Source organism: Gymnoscopelus microlampas (assembly GCF_963454915.1).
Source record: "Gymnoscopelus microlampas genome assembly, chromosome: 11".
Taxonomy (NCBI): domain Eukaryota; kingdom Metazoa; phylum Chordata; class Actinopteri; order Myctophiformes; family Myctophidae; genus Gymnoscopelus; species Gymnoscopelus microlampas.
This window is the reverse complement of record NC_139948.1, coordinates 54,543,957-54,569,090: the sequence shown is the minus strand read 5'-3', so window position 1 is coordinate 54,569,090 and position 25,134 is coordinate 54,543,957. Positions and strand designations below refer to the sequence as shown.

At 41.6% G+C, this 25,134-nt stretch overlaps 1 protein-coding gene across 1 annotated transcript in view; it reads right to left on the bottom strand.

Annotated features, from left to right (window-relative positions):
- Positions 1-23,765, bottom strand: part of hdac5 (histone deacetylase 5) — a 108,389-nt gene extending 84,624 nt beyond the window's left edge. The window contains exons 1-5 of the mRNA XM_084070916.1: positions 23,725-23,765; positions 18,370-18,535; positions 13,684-13,758; positions 1,838-2,013; positions 999-1,143 (exon numbers count right to left, since the gene is read on the bottom strand). Of these exons, the coding sequence (XP_083927042.1) occupies positions 999-1,143; positions 1,838-2,013; positions 13,684-13,758; positions 18,370-18,391 (418 nt within the window). The 5' untranslated portion in view covers positions 18,392-18,535; positions 23,725-23,765. The remainder of the gene's footprint in view (positions 1-998; positions 1,144-1,837; positions 2,014-13,683; positions 13,759-18,369; positions 18,536-23,724) is intronic.
- Between the last annotated feature and the right edge of the window lie 1,369 nt (positions 23,766-25,134).

Here is a 25,134-nt window from a genome sequence, read left to right as displayed (position 1 = left end):
TGCGTTATAAATAAAATGTATTATTATTATTATTAAGTCACTTGTACTCTCCACCCTACTCTATGGCAGTGAGAGCTGGACACTCACAGCGGACACTGAGCGCAGGGTACAGGGTACAGGGTACAGGGTACAGGGTACAGGGTACAGTCCTTTGAAAGCAAGTGCTATAGAAGAATGCTACATATTTCATATAAAGAACACCGGACAAATGATTCTGTTAGACAGTTAGTCACCACCCATGCTGGAGAACAGGACCTTCTACTCAACAGTAAAACGTCTCAAACTGGCCTGGTATAATCATGTCACAAGACATACCTCCCTGTCAAAGACCATCCTACAGGGGGCAGTGGAGGGGAAGCGGAGAAGAGGCAGGCAGAGAAGGTCCTGGATGGACAACATCAAGGAATGGACTGGCTGCAGCTTCCAAACCCTCTGCTACGCACTGCAGAAGATCCCTGACTGCCCAAGCTTCCACCATGACACCCCTACGGCCCCCTAGGCCATTGGTTCTCAAACTTTTTCATGTCAAGGACCCCCGAATTGACACTTATTAGCCCGCGGACCCCCATTTGAATAGATATGCCAGGGACCCCCATAAGAGAAGATTTTTACAGCTCTATAGCAGTGATTCTCAACCATTTTAATTTCAAGGACCCCCAGTTTGACATGCATTAGGGCTACGGACCCCCGTTTAATGGCATTTCTATCTCTGGGACCCCAATTCATATTGTAAAATCACTGTTAATTTAACTCTGAGAGTGTACAAATGGAACCAAATGGACCCGTTAGGGTCCGTCCAGTTTCAATATGTAGTGGCAATATTCCCGAGCGAAACTGTGCACACAGAGATCGCTGACTCTTAGATAGATCATACACAACATATTTTTCAATATAGTATACTTAGTCTCTTGTGTTTTGTCTGTGTTTCTCAGTAATAATAAGTGTTGTTATTAGTAGTATATGCTGTATGTATATATATATTAGTATATAATACTTACTCTCTTGTGTTTTGTCTTTGTGTCTCAGTAATAAAAGCTGTTGTTGGAGTCTTTGTTTTTCTTGCTCTTCATTTATTTGTTGTTCTGCTTTTCTTTTCTGCTCCACCTCCTGTTGTCTCTTCACCGCCATCAACTCCTGTTGGTGCTGCACACACACACACACACACACACACACACACATTACACCAGGGACGTGCACAGATAGACTCTAGGTGGTGCTAGAGCACCTGCCCTTTGCCCTCTTGACCAGAAGTAACCTTTTGGAAAAAAAAAATAAGAAAAAAAAACACTTTACAGCAGGGGTCTTCAACAGGGGGTCCTCAGAGTTACTACAGGGGGTCCGCCAAATCTTTATGTGATATGATTTTTCTTTTTACCATAACCACTCGAAACCTAGCATCCCTTTTCTGAGGAGAACTTTAGCCAAAAATAGCAGATCTACAAGCTCACAACGCCTCGCGAGCTTGTAGATCTGCTATTTTTGGCAAAGAGGTATAGGTGTAGAGGGGAAAAAGAGCAGACTAAGTAAACAAAAAAAAGTATAATTTACTTGAGCACCTGCCCCTCAAAATGTCTGTGCACGCCACTGCATTACACACACACATTACGCACGCACGCATGCACACACACACATTACGCACGCATGCACACACACACACATTACGCACGCATGCACACACACACATTATGCACGCACGCATGCATGCACACACACACACACACACACACACACACACACACACACACACACACACACACACACACACACACACACGCACGCGCACACACACACACACACACGCACACGCACACGCACTCGACACGCACTCGACACGCACCCTGAGGTGCTCCTGCAGCTGGGCCTGGTGTTGTCGGGTCAGAACGTCGTGTTGTTTCTGGAACTCAGCGAAAAGAAGCTGTTTCTGGATCTGCTGCTGCTGCTTCAACAAGACCAGGTCCTGATGGAGCTGCTGCTCCCTGTGGGACGGGTCTGGTACTACACTGTCTGACGCGCCTAGATAGAGAGAGGAGAGGAGACGTTACATACAATATGATACACCTAGAGAGAGGAGAGGAGACATTACATACAATATGATACACCTAGAGAGAGGAGAGGAGACATTACATACAATATGATACACCTAGAGAGAGGAGAGGAGACGTTACATACAATATGATACACCTAGAGAGAGGAGAGGAGACATTACATACAATATGATACACCTAGAGAGAGGAGAGGAGACGTTACATACAATATGATACACCTAGAGAGAGGAGAGGAGACGTTACATACAATATGATACACCTATGTATGTGATGTGAGGAATCTGCTGTATCTTCACACCATAAAGATAAGGTCTAAATACATCATAAATAACCCATTGAGACCTGAAGCCGATTCTACATGTCTCCTAAATCTCAACAGTTTTCTGAAAAACGTATGTTTCTATATCAGTGGTGTTCAATCTTTTTCATGTCAAGGACCCGCACAATTATATGTATTTGGCCGCGGACCCCCATCAAAATATGTTGTTCCAGGGACCCCCCCAGAAGCAAAGATTTGAGTTAAAAATGTTGGCTTTAAAAATATATATATTCAAAGATTTGCACACATTTTCACGATTTTTTTTTTCTGCTATTTTTTTCAAAAATAGCAGATCTACAAGCTCATAGCGCGCCCAAAGTGTAAAATAATGCTTTTTGTCTCAAAACTAAAAATGACACAGATCCAGGTCTTAATGGGATAACCAAGGTGCACATTCAGGATTCTGTTGAAATGAGGAGTTAATACCCTTGAATAAGACTCACTATCAGTATCTATCTATATATACAATTTGAATCCTGCGCCATGTCGGTTGTCAGTATGTACGAACGTTGTATGTGTCCAGTGTGACGTAATCTGACATCACGCCACATCACGCCAGTGTGACGCGCCATCAGTATGTACGTTGTAACGTTGTATGTAGCCAGTGTGACGTAATCTGACATCACGCCAGTGTGACGTAATCTGACATCACGATGAGACAATATGACATCACATCCTACCTAACGTTGTATGTAGCCAGTGTGACGTAATCTGACATCACGATGAGACAATATGACATCACATCCTACCTATAAATTCTAGGATGCCGTCAGATCGCACCAGTTCGACGGCTTCCATAGTGATAAATAGTAATAATCTATCTATATATATACAATTTGAATCCTGCGCCATGTCGGTCAGTGTGACGTCATCTCACGACAGCATGACATCACGGTCGTGACATCACGATGAGACGGTCGTCCCGAATATGGACACAACGCCAGTGTGACGTAATCTCACGACAGCAGTGGGTACTTTCAAAGCCTGCCGTGGATTTAGGAGAGCACAAAACTCTCTCTCACACTGTGAGGTGCCTGTAAGGTGGCACTGCAAAGTGAACGACGCGTCACGCTAGACGTTCGGGCCGCGTAGTATATATACAATTTGAATCCTGCGCCATGTCGGTTGTCAGTATGTACGTACGTTGTATGTGGCCAGTGTGACGTAATCTGACATCACGCCAGTGTGACGTAATCTGACATCACGATGAGACGGTATATGACATCACATCCTACCTATAAATTCTAGGATGCCGTCAGATCGCACCAGTTGGACGGCTTCCATAGTGGGTTTTGGTCATTGGAGAGGTGATGCACGTCACCTCTTTCTGAAGTGGGTACTTTCAAAGCCTGCCGTGGATTTAGGAGAGCACAAAACTCTCTCTCACACCGCGTAGCGGCCCCAACTTCTAGTGATTTACAATTGTCCTAAAATCTAAGTTTACAATTATTTATGAAGCTATGAAATAATCAGAATGAATGATCAAAGGAGCAGAATGATACAGTGGTTTATCTGGCCCTGTGACACACATGTGATGAACAGTGAGTGGCCCTGTGACACACATGTGATGAACAGTGAGTGGCCCTGTGACACACATGTGATGAACAGTGAGTGTTCCTGTGACACACATGTGATGAACAGTGAGTGGCCCTGTGACACACATGTGATGAACAGTGAGTGTTCCTGTGACACACATGTGATGAACAGTGAGTGTCCCTGTGACACACATGTGATGAACAGTGAGTGTCCCTGTGACACACATGTGATGAACAGTGAGTGGCCCTGTGACACACATGTGATGAACAGTGAGTGTCCCTGTGACACACATGTGATGAACAGTGAGTGTCTGTCCCTGTGACACACATGTGATGAACAGTGAGTGTTCCTGTGACACACATGTGATGAACAGTGAGTGTCCCTGTGACACACATGTGATGAACAGTGAGTGTCCCTGTGACACACATGTGATGAACAGTGAGTGTCCCTGTGACACACATGTGATGAACAGTGAGTGTTCCTGTGACACACATGTGATGAACAGTGAGTGTCCCTGTGACACACATGTGATGAACAGTGAGTGTCCCTGTGACACACATGTGATGAACAGTGAGTGTCCCTGTGACACACATGTGATGAACAGTGAGTGTCCCTGTGACACACATGTGATGAACAGTGAGTGTCCCTGTGACACACATGTGATGAACAGTGAGTGTTCCTGTGACACACATGTGATGAACAGTGAGTGTCCCTGTGACACACATGTGATGAACAGTGAGTGTTCCTGTGACACACATGTGATGAACAGTGAGTGTCCCTGTGACACACATGTGATGAACAGTGAGTGTCCCTGTGACACACATGTGATGAACAGTGAGTGTCCCTGTGACACACATGTGATGAACAGTGAGTGTCCCTGTGACACACATGTGATGAACAGTGAGTGTCCCTGTGACACACATGTGATGAACAGTGAGTGTTCCTGTGACACACATGTGATGAACAGTGAGTGTCCCTGTGACACACATGTGATGAACAGTGAGTGTCCCTGTGACACACATGTGATGAACAGTGAGTGTCCCTGTGACACACATGTGATGAACAGTGAGTGTTCCTGTGACACACATGTGATGAACAGTGAGTGTCCCTGTGACACACATGTGATGAACAGTGAGTGTCCCTGTGACACACATGTGATGAACAGTGAGTGTCTGTCCCTGTGACACACATGTGATGAACAGTGAGTGTCTGTCCCTGTGACACACATGTGATGAACAGTGAGTGTTCCTGTGACACACATGTGATGAACAGTGAGTGTCCCTGTGACACACATGTGATGAACAGTGAGTGTCCCTGTGACACACATGTGATGAACAGTGAGTGTCCCTGTGACACACATGTGATGAACAGTGAGTGTTCCTGTGACACACATGTGATGAACAGTGAGTGTTCCTGTGACACACATGTGATGAACAGTGAGTGTTCCTGTGACACACATGTGATGAACAGTGAGTGTTCCTGTGACACACATGTGATGAACAGTGAGTGTTCCTGTGACACACATGTGATGAACAGTGAGTGTTCCTGTGACACACATGTGATGAACAGTGAGTGTCCCTGTGACACACATGTGATGAACAGTGAGTGTTCCTGTGACACACATGTGATGAACAGTGAGTGTTCCTGTGACACACATGTGATGAACAGTGAGTGTTCCTGTGACACACATGTGATGAACAGTGAGTGTCCCTGTGACACACATGTGATGAACAGTGAGTGTCCCTGTGACACACATGTGATGAACAGTGAGTGTCCCTGTGACACACATGTGATGAACAGTGAGTGTTCCTGTGACACACATGTGATGAACAGTGAGTGTTCCTGTGACACACATGTGATGAACAGTGAGTGTCCCTGTGACACACATGTGATGAACAGTGAGTGTTCCTGTGACACACATGTGATGAACAGTGAGTGTTCCTGTGACACACATGTGATGAACAGTGAGTGTCCCTGTGACACACATGTGATGAACAGTGAGTGTCCCTGTGACACACATGTGATGAACAGTGAGTGTCCCTGTGACACACATGTGATGAACAGTGAGTGTTCCTGTGACACACATGTGATGAACAGTGAGTGTCCCTGTGACACACATGTGATGAACAGTGAGTGTTCCTGTGACACACATGTGATGAACAGTGAGTGTCCCTGTGACACACATGTGATGAACAGTGAGTGTTCCTGTGACACACATGTGATGAACAGTGAGTGTCCCTGTGACACACATGTGATGAACAGTGAGTGTCCCTGTGACACACATGTGATGAACAGTGAGTGTTCCTGTGACACACATGTGATGAACAGTGAGTGTCCCTGTGACACACATGTGATGAACAGTGAGTGTTCCTGTGACACACATGTGATGAACAGTGGTTTATCTGTCCCTGTGACACACATGTGATGAACAGTGAGTGTCTGTCCCTGTGACACACATGTGATGAACAGTGAGTGTCCCTGTGACACACATGTGATGAACAGTGAGTGGCCTTTTATATGTTTTACACATTATTATAATATCAAAAGTCATCAGAAGGAGTCGCTATTGATCCATCGTTGGGGGAGGAGCTTGACGGCTCCCTCCCTCCTTGCTGACTGACCGTCTAACACAACCTTTTCAGGCCGTGACCCCCAATAATAATCATATTTGAACTGGGGACCCCCCATTTTGTTTGACTCTGCTCCACAGATAAATATTGTGAAAATAGCCGATCTACAAGCTCATCTACAAGCGATCTACAAGCTCAGAGCTTGTAGATCAGCTATTTTCACAATATTTGCCTCTTTCTTATATTATTTGACAATTTGGCCAATGTTTTATAGTATGGTTTGTTGATAACTTTTGATGCAGTAATGGTCTTTTTCTTTTCTTTTTTAGCTATTAAAAAGGTCTTAAAAGTCCATAAATTGTCACTTCACTGTCATCTGGGGACCCCCCAAAATCATGTGGGGACCCGACCCACAGGTTGAGAACCACTGGTCTCACAGGCTGAGTGGTGACCTTGGCTTTTCATGCATGGAGTTCAGGGCGCCTGTGGGATGCATCCTCCCTACTTGGGGTGCATCCTCCCTACTTGGGGTGCAGATAACTCTCTATTAGGGGTGTAACGATACGCATTAACAACGATTCCATACGTATCACGATACTTGGTTGTCGATGCGATACATGAACGATACAGGTTCATTTAGAACCATACGATTCAATGATTTAAAATCGATATAGTAACTATTTATTTAGCCAAAAAATTCTGTGTGAAAAATAAATACATGGATATAGTGGATATAAACCCCTCGTTCTCTTTTTACGGGGCCAGAGCTCAGCTCTGGAACCGTATTGTTATTGGCAGTATTCTGTCACTTCTTCTTCTGCCACTTTTCGCAGTTCTGGCTGAACCGTGCAGTCGCTTTTTACGAAACTCGGCCATATGGTAGATGGTCATGAAAAACAATCAAGAAATAATTCTCACAATCTTTCGTCCAAAGGTGGCGCTATAGCACTCAATTGAAAATGGCAACTTTGAACAGGTACAACTCATGCCCTGTTTGACCTACAGCCATGAAACTTGGATACACATATGCGTCTCCTCATGCTGAACAACTTTCACACTCTGACTTTTGACCTCTGACCTTTAGATCTCCCACCATTTTGAACTTGTTTTTGCCAGTTCTGGCTTAACCGTGCATATGCTTTTTACGAAACTCGGCCATGTGGTAGATGCTCATGAAAAACTACCAAGAAATAATTCTCACACTCACTCGTCAAAGGGTGGCGCTATAGCACTCAATTGAAAGTGCCAACTTTGAACAGGTACAACTTATGCCCTGTTTGACCTACAACCATGAAACTTCGATACACACATGCGTCTCTTCATGCCCGACAACTTTTGTGGTCTGACTTTTGACCTCTGACCTTTAGATCTCCCACCATTTTGAATTATATGTAAAACAGTCATTGGCTCCTAACTTCTGCATTTTTTCACTTATGGAAAATCCGTTGGAAATTTTTGTAGGCAGTGGTCCAAAGTTCAAGTGTTAAACGTTTCGTGCAGATTGCTCAAAAATCCCAGGAGGAGATAGATTTTAACTATTACAGTTTTATGAAAATTATTCATCTGTGCCTAAAACATACATGCAGACTCACATTTCTTTGAAACTTTGCAGAAATGTACAGGGTCATTCCAAATATCACTGAAACCAATCTCACTCCAATTGGCCAAAAGGGGGCGCTATAGCAATTTTTTGAAAAGGCAGACTTTAAACAGGCATAAGTCATGCCTCGTTTGGCCGAAAGTCGTGAAACTTGCTTACACATGTGCCTTGACTCATGAGGAACACACGTATCGATTTGACCATTAAGCTCCGCCCTTAGATTGCCTGCAATTTTGAGCAGTTTGAAAAACACTTTTTCAGCTATTTGCGTGAAACTGTATCATCTGTGTGATCTCCTTTTTCACAGTTACTTGTCTGTTGGGCCAATGGCGTCTCCCTTAAATGAATGCCTCACAATCTCAAGGTCGCCAGTTCAAGCCTCACTTGATGCAGACTTAATTTAAGTTGAATTGCAAACAACATGACTCTATCAATGAATACATGTGCAAATGGTAAAGATAACCTGAAATGCTTATTTGAGAGTACGTTTTTTCAACGTATGACATACTTCATTCTGAAAATAGCTGATCTACAATCTCACAACTTTTCATGGTTTGTGAGCTTGTAGATCGGCTACTTTCACTAGTTTTGGTTCTGAGGAGATGTACAATTTCTTCATTGGTAAATGGTTTGTGAACGAGTGATCTTAGTGTTAGTGAAACAGGGGCTTGGTTCATGAAAGAAGGCAAGAGTTTATGATCTTCAACAGACAATATCAGCCTGGACAAAGCTATAGCACTATAGGTAGTGTTGCAGCCTATTAGTCTGAAGGTTGAGAGTTCGAATCCTGTTAATGGCAGTAGGTTGAGATGTCCAATCAAACCATTATGTTTCCATCTCTCTCTCTCATCAATCTATTGTTTCCATGTCACTCTCTCTCTCTTCAATCTATTCCGTTTCCATGTCTCTCTCTCTCTCTATTCACTGGCCCCGTATTATCGCTGCTTGCAGCTATATTTTCTTCTTAAAATTGCTAAATACAACGCACGAGTACTCAGTATTGATACAAATGTAGTATGATTATTATGATGTTAATTAGGATGAATGGTACGGTAGAAAAATGTCATAACTCCTTCCCGGCTTAAAACGTGTGCAGATAGTTCTTGCGTTAGATCGCATATTTTAATAGCTTTTTTTTTTTCTTTTTCTTTTTTGGTGAGATCTGACATTCATAGTGACAGAACACTGTGTAAAAATGTTTTTTTTAATTTCGTCTAGTGAGACTTTTTTTTTTTTTTTTTTTTTTACAGTGTTCTGTCACTATGAACGTCAGATCTCACAAAAAATAAAAATAATAATAAGCTATTAACCCATTAAGACCTGGAACTATGTCATTTTTAGATTTGAGCTAAAAAAAGCATTATGTTACACTTTGGGCTATTCAAAAATAGCAGATCTACAAGCTCATAGCGCGGCACCGAGTGCCGCGCTACGAGCTTGTAGATCTGCTATTTTTGAAAAATCGTGAAAATGTGTGCAAATCTTTGAAATATATATATTTTTAAAGCAAACATTTTTAACTCAAATCTTTGTTTCTGGGGGGTCCCTGGAACAAAATATTTTGATGGGGGTCCCTGGAACAAAATATTTTGATGGGGGTCCCTTTTTTCAGAAAACTGTTGGGATTTAGGAGACATGTAGAATGGGTTAAATGATGCGATCTAACGCAAGGCCTATCCGCACAAGCTTTAACTCATTCCCTGCCTAGAACGACTAAAACGACTTCTGTCCATAAGCCATGCCTGCCAAGAACGACTAAAACGACTTTTTAAAGAATTTATTTATTTTCTTTTTTATTTTTTTATTTTTTTGACCTAAAGACCAAGGAGATATGATTTTTCGAAGATATAGACTCCCATCCACTTCCTTGTTAACTTAAAACTTAAAAATTCTGTATCTCGGCTCCTGAGTACTTTTTTTTTTTCAATGAAAAATATGGCAGTGTTCAAACGCGACCAGAAATAATTCTGGCAGTGAATGAGTTAAGCTGTGGAGGACGCAGGATGGAGTTATGACATGTTTCTACTGTACCATTCATCCTGAGATATCATAACGTCAGAGAAAAGGAGTTATGACATGTTTCTACTGTACCATTCATCCTGAGATATCATAACGTCAGAGAAAAGAGACATGTTTCTACTGTACCATTCATCCTGAGATATCATAACGTCAGAGAAAAGGAGTTATGACATGTTTCTACTGTACCATTCATCCTGAGATATCATAACGTCAGAGAAAAGGAGATATGACATGTTTCTACTGTACCATTCATCCTGAGATATCATAACGTCAGAGAAAAGGAGATATGACATGTTTCTACTGTACCATTCATCCTGAGATATCATAACGTCAGAGAAAAGATATGACATGTTTCTACTGTACCATTCATCCTGAGATATCATAACGCCAGAGAAAAGGAGTTATGACATGTTTCTACTGTACCATTCATCCTGAGATATCATAACGTCAGAGAAAAGGAGATATGACATGTTTCTACTGTACCATTCATCCTGAGATATCATAACGTCAGAGAAAAGGAGTTATGACATGTTTGTACTGTACCATTCATCCTGAGATATCATAACGTCAGAGAAAAGGAGATATGACATGTTTCTACTGTACCATTCATCCTGAGATATCATAACGTCAGAGAAAAGGAGTTATGACATGTTTCTACTGTACCATTCATCCTGAGATATCATAACGTCAGAGAAAAGGAGATATGACATGTTTCTACTGTACCATTCATCCTGAGATATCATAACGTCAGAGAAAAGGAGTTATGACATGTTTCTACTGTACCATTCATCCTGAGATATCATAACGTCAGAGAAAAGGAGTTATGACATGTTTCTACTGTACCATTCATCATGAGATATCATAACGTCAGAGAAAAGGAGATATGACATGTTTCTACTGTACCATTCATCCTGAGATATCATAACGTCAGAGAAAAGGAGATATGACATGTTTCTACTGTACCATTCATCCTGAGATATCATAACGTCAGAGAAAAGGAGTTATGACATGTTTCTACTGTACCATTCATCCTGAGATATCATAACGTCAGAGAAAAGATATGACATGTTTCTACTGTACCATTCATCCTGAGATATCATAACGTCAGAGAAAAGGAGATATGACATGTTTCTACTGTACCATTCATCCTGAGATATCATAACGTCAGAGAAAAGGAGTTATGACATGTTTCTATTGTACCATTCATCCTGAGATATCATAACGTCAGAGAAAAGGAGTTATGACATGTTTCTACTGTACCATTCATCCTGAGATATCATAACGTCAGAGAAAAGGAGATATGACATGTTTCTACTGTACCATTCATCCTGAGATATCATAACGTCAGAGAAAAGGAGTTATGACATGTTTCTACTGTACCATTCATCATGAGATATCATAACGTCAGAGAAAAGGAGATATGACATGTTTCTACTGTACCATTCATCATGAGATATCATAACGTCAGAGAAAAGGAGTTATGACATGTTTCTACTGTACCATTCATCCTGAGATATCATAACGTCAGAGAAAAGATATGACATGTTTCTACTGTACCATTCATCATGAGATATCATAACGTCAGAGAAAAGGAGATATGACATGTTTCTACTGTACCATTCATCCTGAGATATCATAACGTCAGAGAAAAGGAGTTATGACATGTTTCTACTGTACCATTCATCCTGAGATATCATAACGTCAGAGAAAAGGAGTTATGACATGTTTCTACTGTACCATTCATCCTGAGATATCATAACGTCAGAGAAAAGGTGATATGACATGTTTCTACTGTACCATTCATCCTGAGATATCATAACGTCAGAGAAAAGGAGATATGACATGTTTCTACTGTACCATTCATCCTGAGATATCATAACGTCAGAGAAAAGGAGTTATGACATGTTTCTACTGTACCATTCATCCTGAGATATCATAACGTCAGAGAAAAGGAGTTATGACATGTTTCTACTGTACCATTCATCCTGAGATATCATAACGTCAGAGAAAAGGACTTATGACATGTTTCTACTGTACCATTCATCCTGAGATATCATAACGTCAGAGAAAAGGAGATATGACATGTTTCTACTGTACCATTCATCCTGAGATATCATAACGTCAGAGAAAAGGAGATATGACATGTTTCTACTGTACCATTCATCCTGAGATATCATAACGTCAGAGAAAAGGAGTTATGACATGTTTCTACTGTACCATTCATCCTGAGATATCATAACGTCAGAGAAAAGGACTTATGACATGTTTCTACTGTACCATTCATCCTGAGATATCATAACGTCAGAGAAAAGGAGTTATGACATGTTTCTACTGTACCATTCATCCTGAGATATCATAACGTCAGAGAAAAGGAGTTATGACATGTTTCTACTGTACCATTCATCCTGAGATATCATAACGTCAGAGAAAAGGAGATATGACATGTTTCTACTGTACCATTCATCCTGAGATATCATAACGTCAGAGAAAAGGAGTTATGACATGTTTCTACTGTACCATTCATCCTGAGATATCATAACGTCAGAGAAAAGGAGTTATGACATGTTTCTACTGTACCATTCATCCTGAGATATCATAACGCCAGAGAAAAGGAGTTATGACATGTTTCTACTGTACCATTCATCCTGAGATATCATAACGTCAGAGAAAAGGAGATATGACATGTTTCTACTGTACCATTCATCCTGAGATATCATAACGTCAGAGAAAAGGAGTTATGACATGTTTCTACTGTACCATTCATCCTGAGATATCATAACGTCAGAGAAAAGGAGATATGACATGTTTCTACTGTACCATTCATCCTGAGATATCATAACGTCAGAGAAAAGGAGATATGACATGTTTCTACTGTACCATTCATCCTGAGATATCATAACGTCAGAGAAAAGGAGTTATGACGTGTTTCTACTGTACCATTCATCCTGAGATATCATAACGTCAGAGAAAAGGAGTTATGACATGTTTCTACTGTACCATTCATCCTGAGATATCATAACGTCAGAGAAAAGGAGTTATGACATGTTTCTACTGTACCATTCATCCTGAGATATCATAACGTCAGAGAAAAGGAGATATGACATGTTTCTACTGTACCATTCATCCTGAGATATCATAACGTCAGAGAAAAGGAGTTATGACATGTTTCTACTGTACCATTCATCATGAGATATCATAACGTCAGAGAAAAGGAGATATGACATGTTTCTACTGTACCATTCATCATGAGATATCATAACGTCAGAGAAAAGGAGATATGACATGTTTCTACTGTACCATTCATCCTGAGATATCATAACGTCAGAGAAAAGGAGTTATGACATGTTTCTACTGTACCATTCATCCTGAGATATCATAACGTCAGAGAAAAGGAGATATGACATGTTTCTACTGTACCATTCATCCTGAGATATCATAACGTCAGAGAAAAGGTAAGAAAAACTTAGTCCAAGGGGTTTATAGATCCGTTCCTTTTTGCTCTCAGCCCATAGGTTGAGAACCAATGTAGCGTACGGAAGCCAGCCAATCAGAGTCAACACGACTATCCGTTGTAGAAAGAGTATATAAACTCACCTCCTCCTTCAACTCCTCCTCTTCCTGTTCCTCCTGCATCACTTCCTGTTCCCAACGAGACCTTGACCTCCACTACTAGAGAGAGAGAGAGAGAGACAGAGACAGAGACAGAGAGAGAGACAGAGAGAGAGAGAGAGAGAGAGAGAGAGACAGAGACAGAGACAGAGAGAGAGACAGAGAGAGAGAGAGAGAGAGACAGAGACAGAGACAGAGAGAGAGACAGAGAGAGAGAGAGAGAGACAGAGACAGAGACAGAGACAGAGAGAGAGACAGAGAGAGAGAGAGAGAGACAGAGACAGAGACAGAGACAGAGAGAGAGACAGAGAGAGAGAGAGAGAGAGAGAGAGAGAGAGAGAGAGAGAGAGAGGGGCGGGAGAGAGAGAAAGAGAGAGATTTGAAGGAGGACACTGAGTTAGCCTCCCCGAGGCCCCCAGGCAGTGAGTTCTACAGCCGAGGGGCCCACAGCCTGCCTGAGGCCCCCAGGCAGTGAGTTCTACAGCCGAGGGGCCCACAGCCGGCTAAAGCCCGGTCGCCCTTTGTCCATAAGGCCCTGCATGCAAGCTCATAGGCCCTGCATACAAGCTCATAGCTGCATACAAGCTCATAGCGCGGCACCGAGTGCCGCGCTATGAGCTTGTAGATCTGCTATTTCTGAAAAGTCGTGAAAATGTGTGCAAATCTTTGAATATATATATATATATTTATTTATTTTTAAAGCGCATTGCACGTTTATAAAGTGAGAAATTAGGGCCTTTTAAAAAAAGAATTGTTTTAAATTGTCACCAGTTTGAATGGATTTGAATGGACTTTTGCAAAGACACAAACATGAATGCATCCATAAGACATATTCTCTGGTTCTTCTACGTATTAATAACAACACACACAACAGCCTATCTTTACAGCACTGAGACTACAAATGGAATGTGTGTGTGTGTGTGTGTGTGTGTGTGTGTGTGTGTGTGTGTGTGTGTGTGTGTGTGTGTGTGTGTGTGTGTGTGTGTGTGTGTGTGTGTGTGTGTGTGTGTGTGTGTGTGTGTGTGAGTGCGTGTGAGAGACACAACACAGACACATGCGTCATCATGAAATACCTCAATGTTTGTTCAGGTAATTTACACACACACACACACACACACACACACACACACACACACACACACACACGACCACAGTGCCATGGCCGTGTGTGTGTGTGTGTGTGTGTGTGTGTGTGTGTGTGTGTGTGTGTGTGTGTGTGTGTGTGTGTGTGTGTGTGTGTGTGTGTGTGTGTGTGTGTGTGTGTGTCTTTTTTTCTCTCTTTTTTACTAGACTATAAATGTTGAGATTGACGTCAGAGAGCTGCTGCTTTGGAATGCTAAGCAAACACACACACAAACACACACACACACACACACACACACACACACACACACACACACACACACACACACAGAGTGTACAAATGGAACCAAATGGACCCTAATGGGTCCATTTGGTTCCATTTGTACACTCTCAGAGTTACATTAACATTGATTTTACAATATGAATTGAGGTCCCAGATATAAAAATGTCATTAAATGGGGGTCCGTAGCCTAAATGCATGTCAAACTGGGGGTCCTTGTGGTTGAAAAGTGGTTGAGAATCACTGCTATAGAGCCGTAAAAATCTTCTCTTATGGGGGTCCCTGGCTTATCTTTTCAAATGGGGATCCGCGGGCTAATAAGTGTCAATTTGGGGGTCCTTGACATGAAAAAGTTTGAGAACCACTGCTCTAAACGCTGCGTGAAACTGCTTCAGATGGGCAGCCAGTGTAACATGAACACAGATGTCTTCCTGCTGCCACCTGCTGTTCATACAGGGAACTGTCTTTCAGCTGTTCATAGAAGGAACTATTGTAAAACATAAAACCAGTGTAGCGTAAAAACCGAGTGCCGCGCTATGAGCTTGTAGGTCTGCATTTTATTTATTTTTTAAATCTATTTATTTGACCACGGACCCCCAACTCAAAAAGATTTTCAAGATTTTTCAAAAATAGCAGATCTACAAGCTCGCTATGAGCTTGTAGATCTGCTATTTTTGAATAGCCAAAGTATAAAATAATGGTTAAAGTTAGTTAGTTAGTTTATTTTCGGTCATGATTATTATTATTTTTTGAACAAAACACAAAGCACAACTTAGTCAACATGATGACTATTTGGCCAAAGATACGTTCCTGGTTTTAGATAATAAAATGAATAATTCATAATAAAACACAGATGCGTTCCTGGTTTTAGATAATAAAATGAATAATTCATAATAAAACACAGATACGTTCCTGGTTTTAGATAATAAAATGAATAATTCATAATAAAATGATAATAATCAATTATTATTATTCCGCTGATTTGTCGAAACTCTGCAGGCCGGTAAAAGGCAAAAAAACTCACAACCATTGGCCCAAAAAATGGCGCTATAGCAATCAATTGAAAAAAATATTGAAACGCATAATTATGCGTCTCCTCATGGAGGAACAAATGTGTCACTTCGACCCATGAACTCTGACCTCTTAGATCTTCCGCCATTTTGAATTACATGAAAAACAGTTAAATTCGAAATAATATACCAATATCCAAAAACACCAGTCGGAGAGAGGTTTGTCCACGAGCCAATGAATATTGCAGTTTCATGAAAATTATTGTTCTGCCTCCAACTAATTTACATATTCATATTTTTTTTCAAAACTATGCAGTATGGTAGAGGGTCATGACAATGCCAATAAGCGCTGAAACATATCTTAACTCCAATTGGCCAAACGGGGGGGTGCTATTACATTACATTACAGTCATTTAGCAGACGCTTTTATCCAAAGCGACTTACAATAAGTGCATTCAACATAGGTAGGGAACGAAAACTACCAGAAGTCTTAAAGGAAGAGTTCACCCACAAAATGAATTATTTTCTATCAATTGCACACCGTATGAAGCCTTGAATCCATGGATTCATTTTTGTTCTTGTCGCATTCCTAAGCTAATAATTTTATTCCGTCTCCTACCAGCTAATGTATCCGGTAGGAGACACAAAGTAGATTATTTGTGTCTCCTACCAGAAATACACACGGTCATCAAATTATTGGCTTAGGAATGCCACAAAAACAAAAATAAATCCATGAAATCAAGGCTTCATGGGGTGTGTAATTGATAGAAAATAAGTCATTTTTTGGGTGAACTCCTCCTTTAAGGGCATTTTCTGCAAAAACAAGCAACCAAGAGTATACCTAGAGCTAAGGTAAAAGTGCAATATATCAGCTACCTATTTCCTTAAACAGATGAGACAAAGTAGCAAAATCAAATGAGCAGGAGCTAAAACAAATAAGTGTATCGACTAAACAAGATCCAATAAAACAATACAAAAATAAAACAAGAGTTCGTACAACTAGTTAACAACAAGTAGGCCAGGCAGAGAGGAAGGGTAGTGTTTCCTGAAGAGGTGGGTTTTCAGCCTGCGGTGAAAGATGGGCAGTGACTCTGCTGTCCTGACATCAGTGACTCTGCTGTCCTGACATCAGTGACTCTGCTGTCCTGACATCAGTGGGAAGTTCATTCCACCACTGTGGGGCCAGAACAGAAAAAAGTCGTGACCGTGTGGATCGGCCAGAAGGACCCTTGAGTGACGAGGCAATCAGTCGCCCCGAGGTGGCAGACCGAAGTGGTCGGGCAGGGGTGTAGGCAACGACCATAGCCCGGAGGTAAGAAGGAGCTGTTCCTTTCAGTGGCCTATAGGCTAGCACCAGGGTTTTGAACTGGATGTGAGCCGCTACGGGGAGCCAGTGTAGAGAACGGAGAAGGATGGTTGTGTGGGAGAACTTGGGGCGGTTGAACACCAGACGAGCCGCAGCTTTCTGAACAAGCTCCAGAGGTCTTATGGCAGATGCCGGAGCACCAGCCAGGAGGGAGTTGCAGTAGTCCAGGCGGGAGATGACAAGAGCCTGGATGAGCACCTGGGCTGCCTTCTCCATAAGGAATGGGCGAATCCTCCTGATGTTGTAGAGGAGGAATCTGCAGGACCGTGTCACTGATGCGATGTTAGCCGAGAACGACAGTTGATCGTCCAGGGTCACACCCAGATTCTTCGCAGTCCGAGTTGACGTCACCACAGCGTTCTCAATGGTGATGGCCATGTCTCGGTGCGGACAGCCCTTCCCCGGGAGGAACATCAGCTCGGTCTTGTCCAGGTTGAGCTTCAGGTGGTGCGTCGACATCCACTCCCAGATGTCAGCCAGACAATATATATATATATATATATATATATATATATATATATATATATATATATAAAAATACCATTATGGACCCATAATAGCTCGGGATTATTATTTATTCATTTATCTTTTTAGTGTTTCCTTATTTTTGGTTTCGGGCAAAGAATTTTCCATCATATATTATGTTGTATATTAGGAATACAGGTGTGTGTGTGTGTGTGTGTGTGTGTGTGTGTGTGTGTGTGTGTGTGTGTGTGTGTGTGTGTGTGTGTGTACTGCGGTAGTGTATGACTCATCGCTGCGTCTATGAAAAACCTCTGGAGTATCTGTGTGTGGGCTGTGACAAACACACACACACACACACACACACACACACACACACACACACACACACACACACACACACACACACACACACACACACACACACACACACACACACACACACAGACAGACAGACAGACAGACAGTACCTCGGCTCGGTGATGAATTCATGGAGGCAGAGACTTCGGCCGTCACTGCTGTGTGTGTGTGTGTGTGTGTGTGTGTGTGTGTGTGTGTGTGTGTGTGTGTGTGTGTGTGTGTGTGTGTGTGTTAAAGTGGATCCTCGGTGTCAGTCATGTCTGCAGTCTTCATGATCTGAAACATAGAAACATTATTTAAATTGTTTAAAGAGAACAATCACAACATAAACTGTCCTCTGTTCCTCATTCACAGGCAGAGGGTCCGCGACCCCGATAGGGGGTCCATAGGGGTCCATAGGATCCACCATTGCAGAGTGTGATCGCCCATTGAAAACGGCCTGTTTCTACCACGTTAAAAAGAAATGGTGAAATTAAGCTTTTTGTCAAGGAGTTATAATGGGAGAGGACGAGAGGAAGTGTTTTTGTCATGGATCCACATCCGGCCTTTCCATTGTAGAGACTCTGTGCATGATCCCAAAGTTGTGTTAGGGCGCCCCGTGTGGAAAAAATATATAAAAAACATAAATTGGCTAATACGGTCCGGACCGTTTATAGCACACAAAGTGTTAATACATACCCTTTGTTTTAATTTGTTTTTTTTACAGAATCAAATGTTTTATGGTCATGATTCACCAGCACACTGGATTCTAGGCTTCAAATAAATGGTATAAATATTTTTGGAAATCCCCCCCCCCCCCCACACACACGCACGCACGCACGCACACACGCACACACACACACACACACACACACACACACACACACACAGAGTGTAATGTGATTTAATGGTGTTAGTGTGAGAAGAATACTGTCAATATTATTTAAAGTACAGTAGAGTGACCGTAGTAATATATATATATATATATATATATACTAGGCATGTAACGATTTATCGTATATCGATTTAAATCGATTCAATAAAATATGACATCGCGATGCAACCAGCAGAGGGCGCAATCGAGTCAGACTCCCTTCCTTGTTCTCCGCCTACTATTTTGTCCCCTCAGGGCCACCATAGCTGCCTGTGTTCGTCTCTGTGGGGTTCACGTCCTCTCAGGCTATGAAATCTAAACAACTAGGCGATCGCACTGCATAAAGAGGGAAATGTGCATCTCATGTAAACATGATTTGATTTGATTTGATTTTTTCTTTATTAAAGTGTCATGCTTCCAAAGGAAGCCCAGCCCATATGGACTTACAGGACACTAGCATTTCATTTAACAAACGATGAACCAACATAATTCTTCAAAACAATAAACAAACAAATAACAAACTAAAACACTCAAGCTTCCTGCCCATGGCAGATTACATAAATACAACTTAAAATACAACATTGGGCCTGTTACCTCACATCTTAACAGAGGACCGGACAAGAACCTATTTGAAGAGATGAGATTGTCTTCTACTCCAGGCACTAGAAACAAAATGTGCCGTCTTAAATACCTCATAATTAAACAACCACTCCAACTTCTGGCCATCATCTTGCCAGAATAGATCAGGTTTTTGTTTTTGCATTACATCAAATAAAGGAACCCTCAAATCGTCATACAGAGTACAATAAAACATAAAATGGAATTCATTTTCGACATCCTTCAGGTCACATACATTGCATATTCTATTCTCTTCTGGCACAGCTGAGAACCGACCAACCTCAATAGCAAGAGGCAGGATACCAGCTCTCAGCTGAGCACACAATGACCGCTGGTTTCTGGTTAAAAAGGATTTGACATAGGACTCAGTACCAAAACACTGCTTAATCTGGACATATGATCTAAGTTTTGGCTTAGACCATATGTCGTTTGACCATTTCTCTTTGTAATTACAAAATATTTTTTCTTTCAACAGGTTAATGTTACAACGAAGCATATTATGAAACATATAAGCCAAATCTGCCTCTCTGAGAATAGAAAACACTTCCTTTATCCAGGGGTCATTGTGAGCCTTGGCCCAGTTGAAGACCTTTTTTGTTAGCCTACCCTCTGGCAGATTAATGAGACGATTCCACAACCGTATCACTTCTCCCTTTTGCCTAATCTCCATCGGTTCCCAACCCATATCTCCCTGGATTGCAAGAGAAGGGGCAAATGCATGTACCCCAAGGAAACACCTTATGGCTCTATTCTGGATAGAATTGACTTTTTTGACATCCTTAAAACCCCAAACACCAGCTGCATAAACAAGAATAGGACAAACACATGCATCATAGAGCTGTGAGTATGTGGAATAACCAATATCTTTACAGAATTTCATTTTACTAATAATTGACCCAACAGCTCTACCTGCAGTCTGCCAAAATTCCAATTCCAAAATCATAAGACATAAATTCATCTAGCGTAAAGCCCAAGTACTTATATACATCAGTATAGTCCAGAGACAGGGTACCAAATGAGAAAATCTGAGAAGATCTTGCTGTACCTTTATTTCTAAAGTGCATGATCTGAGTTTTACTCTGGTTGATCATAAGCCTCCATTTTGAGCACCAGACTTGAACAATATTCAGCATCTTCTGTAGATTATCTCCGGACTCTGCCAGAAGGACTATGTCATCCGCATAAAGTAAACAGTTTACAACAATATCATCCAAGATTACCCCTAAGCCTGAGTTTTTGATCTCCTGGACTAGATCATTAACAAAAATAGCGAATAAAGAGGGAGATAAAACATCTCCCTGCTTCACTCCAAATGGTGTTGAAAACCAACCAGTAGTAAAATCATTCACTTGAACAGATGCTACAGGAACCTGATATAATGCTTTAATAGCTTTGTAAAATCTACCATCAACACCACTCTGGAGTAGTTTAAAGAACAGCAAATCTCTATTACATATCTTTGATAAAAGATTACATTTCTTTAAGCGGATATTCAACAGGGGCCAAGCAATGCATTTGGAACAGCTTCAGTCCAACAATCCTCAAAAAATTCTGGAGTGAAATTAATCGACTGGGTCCTAAGAAAGAAGTTAAAATACCTATGGAGGTACGATTACCTAATGGTGACTTGGAGGATAGGACTGAAAGAGTTCTGAAAATATGGGAAAGTGAATTTGCTAATTTGTATTCAGGACAATGTATCCCTCCCATCTTTGATGAGAGTTTTCTGGCCAACATCAGTAGTTCCAAAGATGTTCTTGAGAGGGAGATGGATGGATCAGGATGGATATGTTGTAAACCAACTTTTAAATGGTAATCTTACATTCAGGGTCCCCACACATTTTTAGCAATGAATTTCCAAAACTTTTCCAGAATATTTAGCCCAATTTCCAGGCCTATATAACAATCATTCAACGCAATAATGTGTCTCTTACTCCTATGTACAATGCCCAAAGATAGGCAGTGTAGCAAAATAAATAAATAAAAAACAATAAAAAGTGTTTGGGGGTGGGGCACAGCCGCGAAACCTCGCTCAAATAGACCCTGCGAGTGAAAATAGGAGGGGTGGACGACGTCGTTGCACGGTTCGTTGTCGCTTGCGGTAGGTCAGGACGGTCTCATTCAAAAACATGTATTTTAATTAGATTTCATCGCCCGCTCGCGTCGCGTCACGTCGCATCGCTGGCAGTGCGGATGGGGTGTTACACAGCCTGTTCGGCGAAAAACTACTTATGTTACATATTTCGTGTAATGTTATACATGTTTATGAAAAGGTTTTGTATTAAAAAAAATCAATAGCCAAAAACAATGCATAGCCAAATATTTTTCCAGGACCCTTGATAAATTCCAGGACCTTTGATGAAGTTTGATCAATTCCAAACCTTTTCCAGTACTGGATTATTTTTTTTTAAATTTCAAAATATTTCCAGGAATTTCATGACCGTGGGGACCCTGTACATTAGAAGAAGCCTCACGGGCCATTGATAATGCAAAAAATGGAAAAGCGGATGGAATAGAGGGCCTTTATAATGAAGTTCTTAAGGCTCCCAATATATTACCAGTTTTGTTTAGTTTATTTCAGACATGTTTCAAATATGGTATTATTCCTTCCCTTTGGTATAAGTCTATCATTAAACCGATTCCTAAATCAGCTAAGAATGACCCAAGGGTCCCTTTAAATTATAGGGGCATTAGCCTCATGAGTACGGTTTACAAACTATATTCAAGTATCCTGAACAGCAGGCTCTCTTATTATTTGGAGATATCTGATGCACTGGCTGATGAGCAGAATGGATTCAGGAAGCACAGGGCCTGTATTGATCACATCTATACTGTAACCACAGTGATTAGAGCAAGAATTGAAGAGGGAAAATCTACCGGCACCGTTTAAACTCATCCCTCAAACACTTTTTCTGCAATATGTCCTGGCACTTTAAACATGTTTATTTGATTGATGAATTGCCCAAACTATACCGTTTACCCCCTCCCCCGTCTGACGACGTTGTTAGCTGTCTGATTTAAACTCTGTAGGAAACATACAACTGATAAGGCTTAATGAAAACGGCTAATTCTGGAGCTCCTCGGTGCGGCTGCAGAGTACAATGAATAATAATCTAATTTAATAATTTAACAATTGTATCAGACCGCTGACAACACCAAACTCCTTTCAACACTGTCTTTCAGATATATAGCGAATTTCATTGATATTAATCAATGAATTCTTATCTAATCTCATTTGGAGCAGTTTAAAACAGTTTCCCTTATTACTGTACATAAATGTGTTGTTTTATACAGAATGCTGAGAATGTAGCATAGATAAAAAATAACTTGTAAATCCCAAGGCTAAGCCTTAGTTTGTTTATTTGAAGGTTTTCTTTGTAATTTATTTCATCTGGGATATATGTTTTAAAATTCATTTATTTCATAAGACTTATATATTTAAAGTTATTATTTTACAAATAAAAAAAGTATATGTCTTAATGTGACAGTTAATGCATGTACCTCGTGAATAAAAAGGCTTTATTTAATTTCATGTATTAAAAAGAGGATAAGAGAAAATATAGTTTTTTAAAAATACATGATTTTTGTAAAATAAATAATCAAGGTTTTCAGTAATTTGTCAGGAAAATAAATGTGCTAAAAAATCGTTAAAAAATCGTGAAGAATCGTATCGTAAACCTCGAATCGTGATTCGAATCGTATCGTGAGTTGAGTGAATCGTTACATGCCTAATATATACACAATCATTAATTCCTAATTACGTTGGAAAAATATTTCTCATGGGGTTGTCTTTCCAAAGGGAACCACTGTGGTAGAACACACACACACACACACACACACACACACACACACACACACACACACACACACACACACACACACACACACACACACACACACACACACACACACACACACACACACACACACACACACACACACACACACACACACACACCTTTCTCTCTCTTCACACTAACATTTCCTAAAATACCTTTGGCCCCTCCCACCCCTGAGATGAGCAGGAAGTGCTGCCTAGCAACCAAGGAGCTGCTGTCACGGCAACCAGTCACCTGACAACATCTAAACAAACACAGAGAGAGAGAGAGAGACAGGCAGAGAGTCAGACAGACAGAGAGAGACAGACAGACAGACAGACAGACAGACAGACAGACAGACAGACAGACAGACAGACAGGCAGGCAGGCAGGCAGAGAGAGAGAGAGAGAGAGAGAGACAGGCAGAGAGAGACAGACAGACAGACAGACAGACAGACAGACAGACAGACAAGTTCCAAACGTATGACCAAGTTCTGAGACTGGTGAAGTCAAAGGAAGACAACAACCTAAGAAGAGCGGTTTCTAACCCTATCCACCTGTTTCTTGGCTGTGTGTTTTCCACTTCCTGTCGGATTTCATTGGATATCATTAGTCATCTGACCGGTTTCATTGGATCAAAAGACAGGAAGTGGAACACAGTGAAAAGCCTAGGAGCCTGGGTGAATAGCTTCACTGAGGAACCATAGCTTTTCTTCCAGAGATTTACAGGCAACATTTACACAACAATACCAAAGACACATGTCAAAGTTACAGAACCCATGTTCATGTACCAGTCACACACCTGTGACTGACACACACACCTGTGACTGACACACACACCTGTGACTGACACACACACCTGTGACTGACACACATCTGTGACTGACACACACACACACCTGTGACTGACACACATCTGTGACTGACACACACACACACACACACACACACACACACACACACACACACCTGTGACTGACACACACACACACACACACACACACACACACACACACACACACACACACACACACACACACACACACACACACACACACACACACACACACACACACACACACACACACAGCGGTGGCCTAGTGGTTAGAGGGGCGGCCTTGATACCGGAAGGTCCCTAGTTCGATTCCCCAATTCATCACATCAATCATGAATCACCGCTGAATAGCCCTTGAGCAAGGCTTCCATGCAGGGTCCGGCTGGAAACAAGCTTCGTGCTTAGTCCGACACCCTGGGTAAACAACGAACTTTGCTTTGCTTACACACACACACACACTATGGAGCTCGTTTAGAGCCTAAACTACAGACAAACTCCTCCACTCCGTGTATAATTACACGTGATCGCGTGACCGCGTAGCCATGCACGCGCTCACGCGCGCGCGCATGACCGTGTCGTGTTCTCGCGTCACCATATTAAGTCAATGGGAAACTACACGACGCGACCATGCGCTCAGTGACGCGCGCGCGATCCAGATAGGCGTCGGCGAGTGTTTTGACACTTTTGGGGCAGTGGGGCTAGTCTTGCGTTGTTACTTACTGACGCACACACGCATGCATGCGTGACTGTTT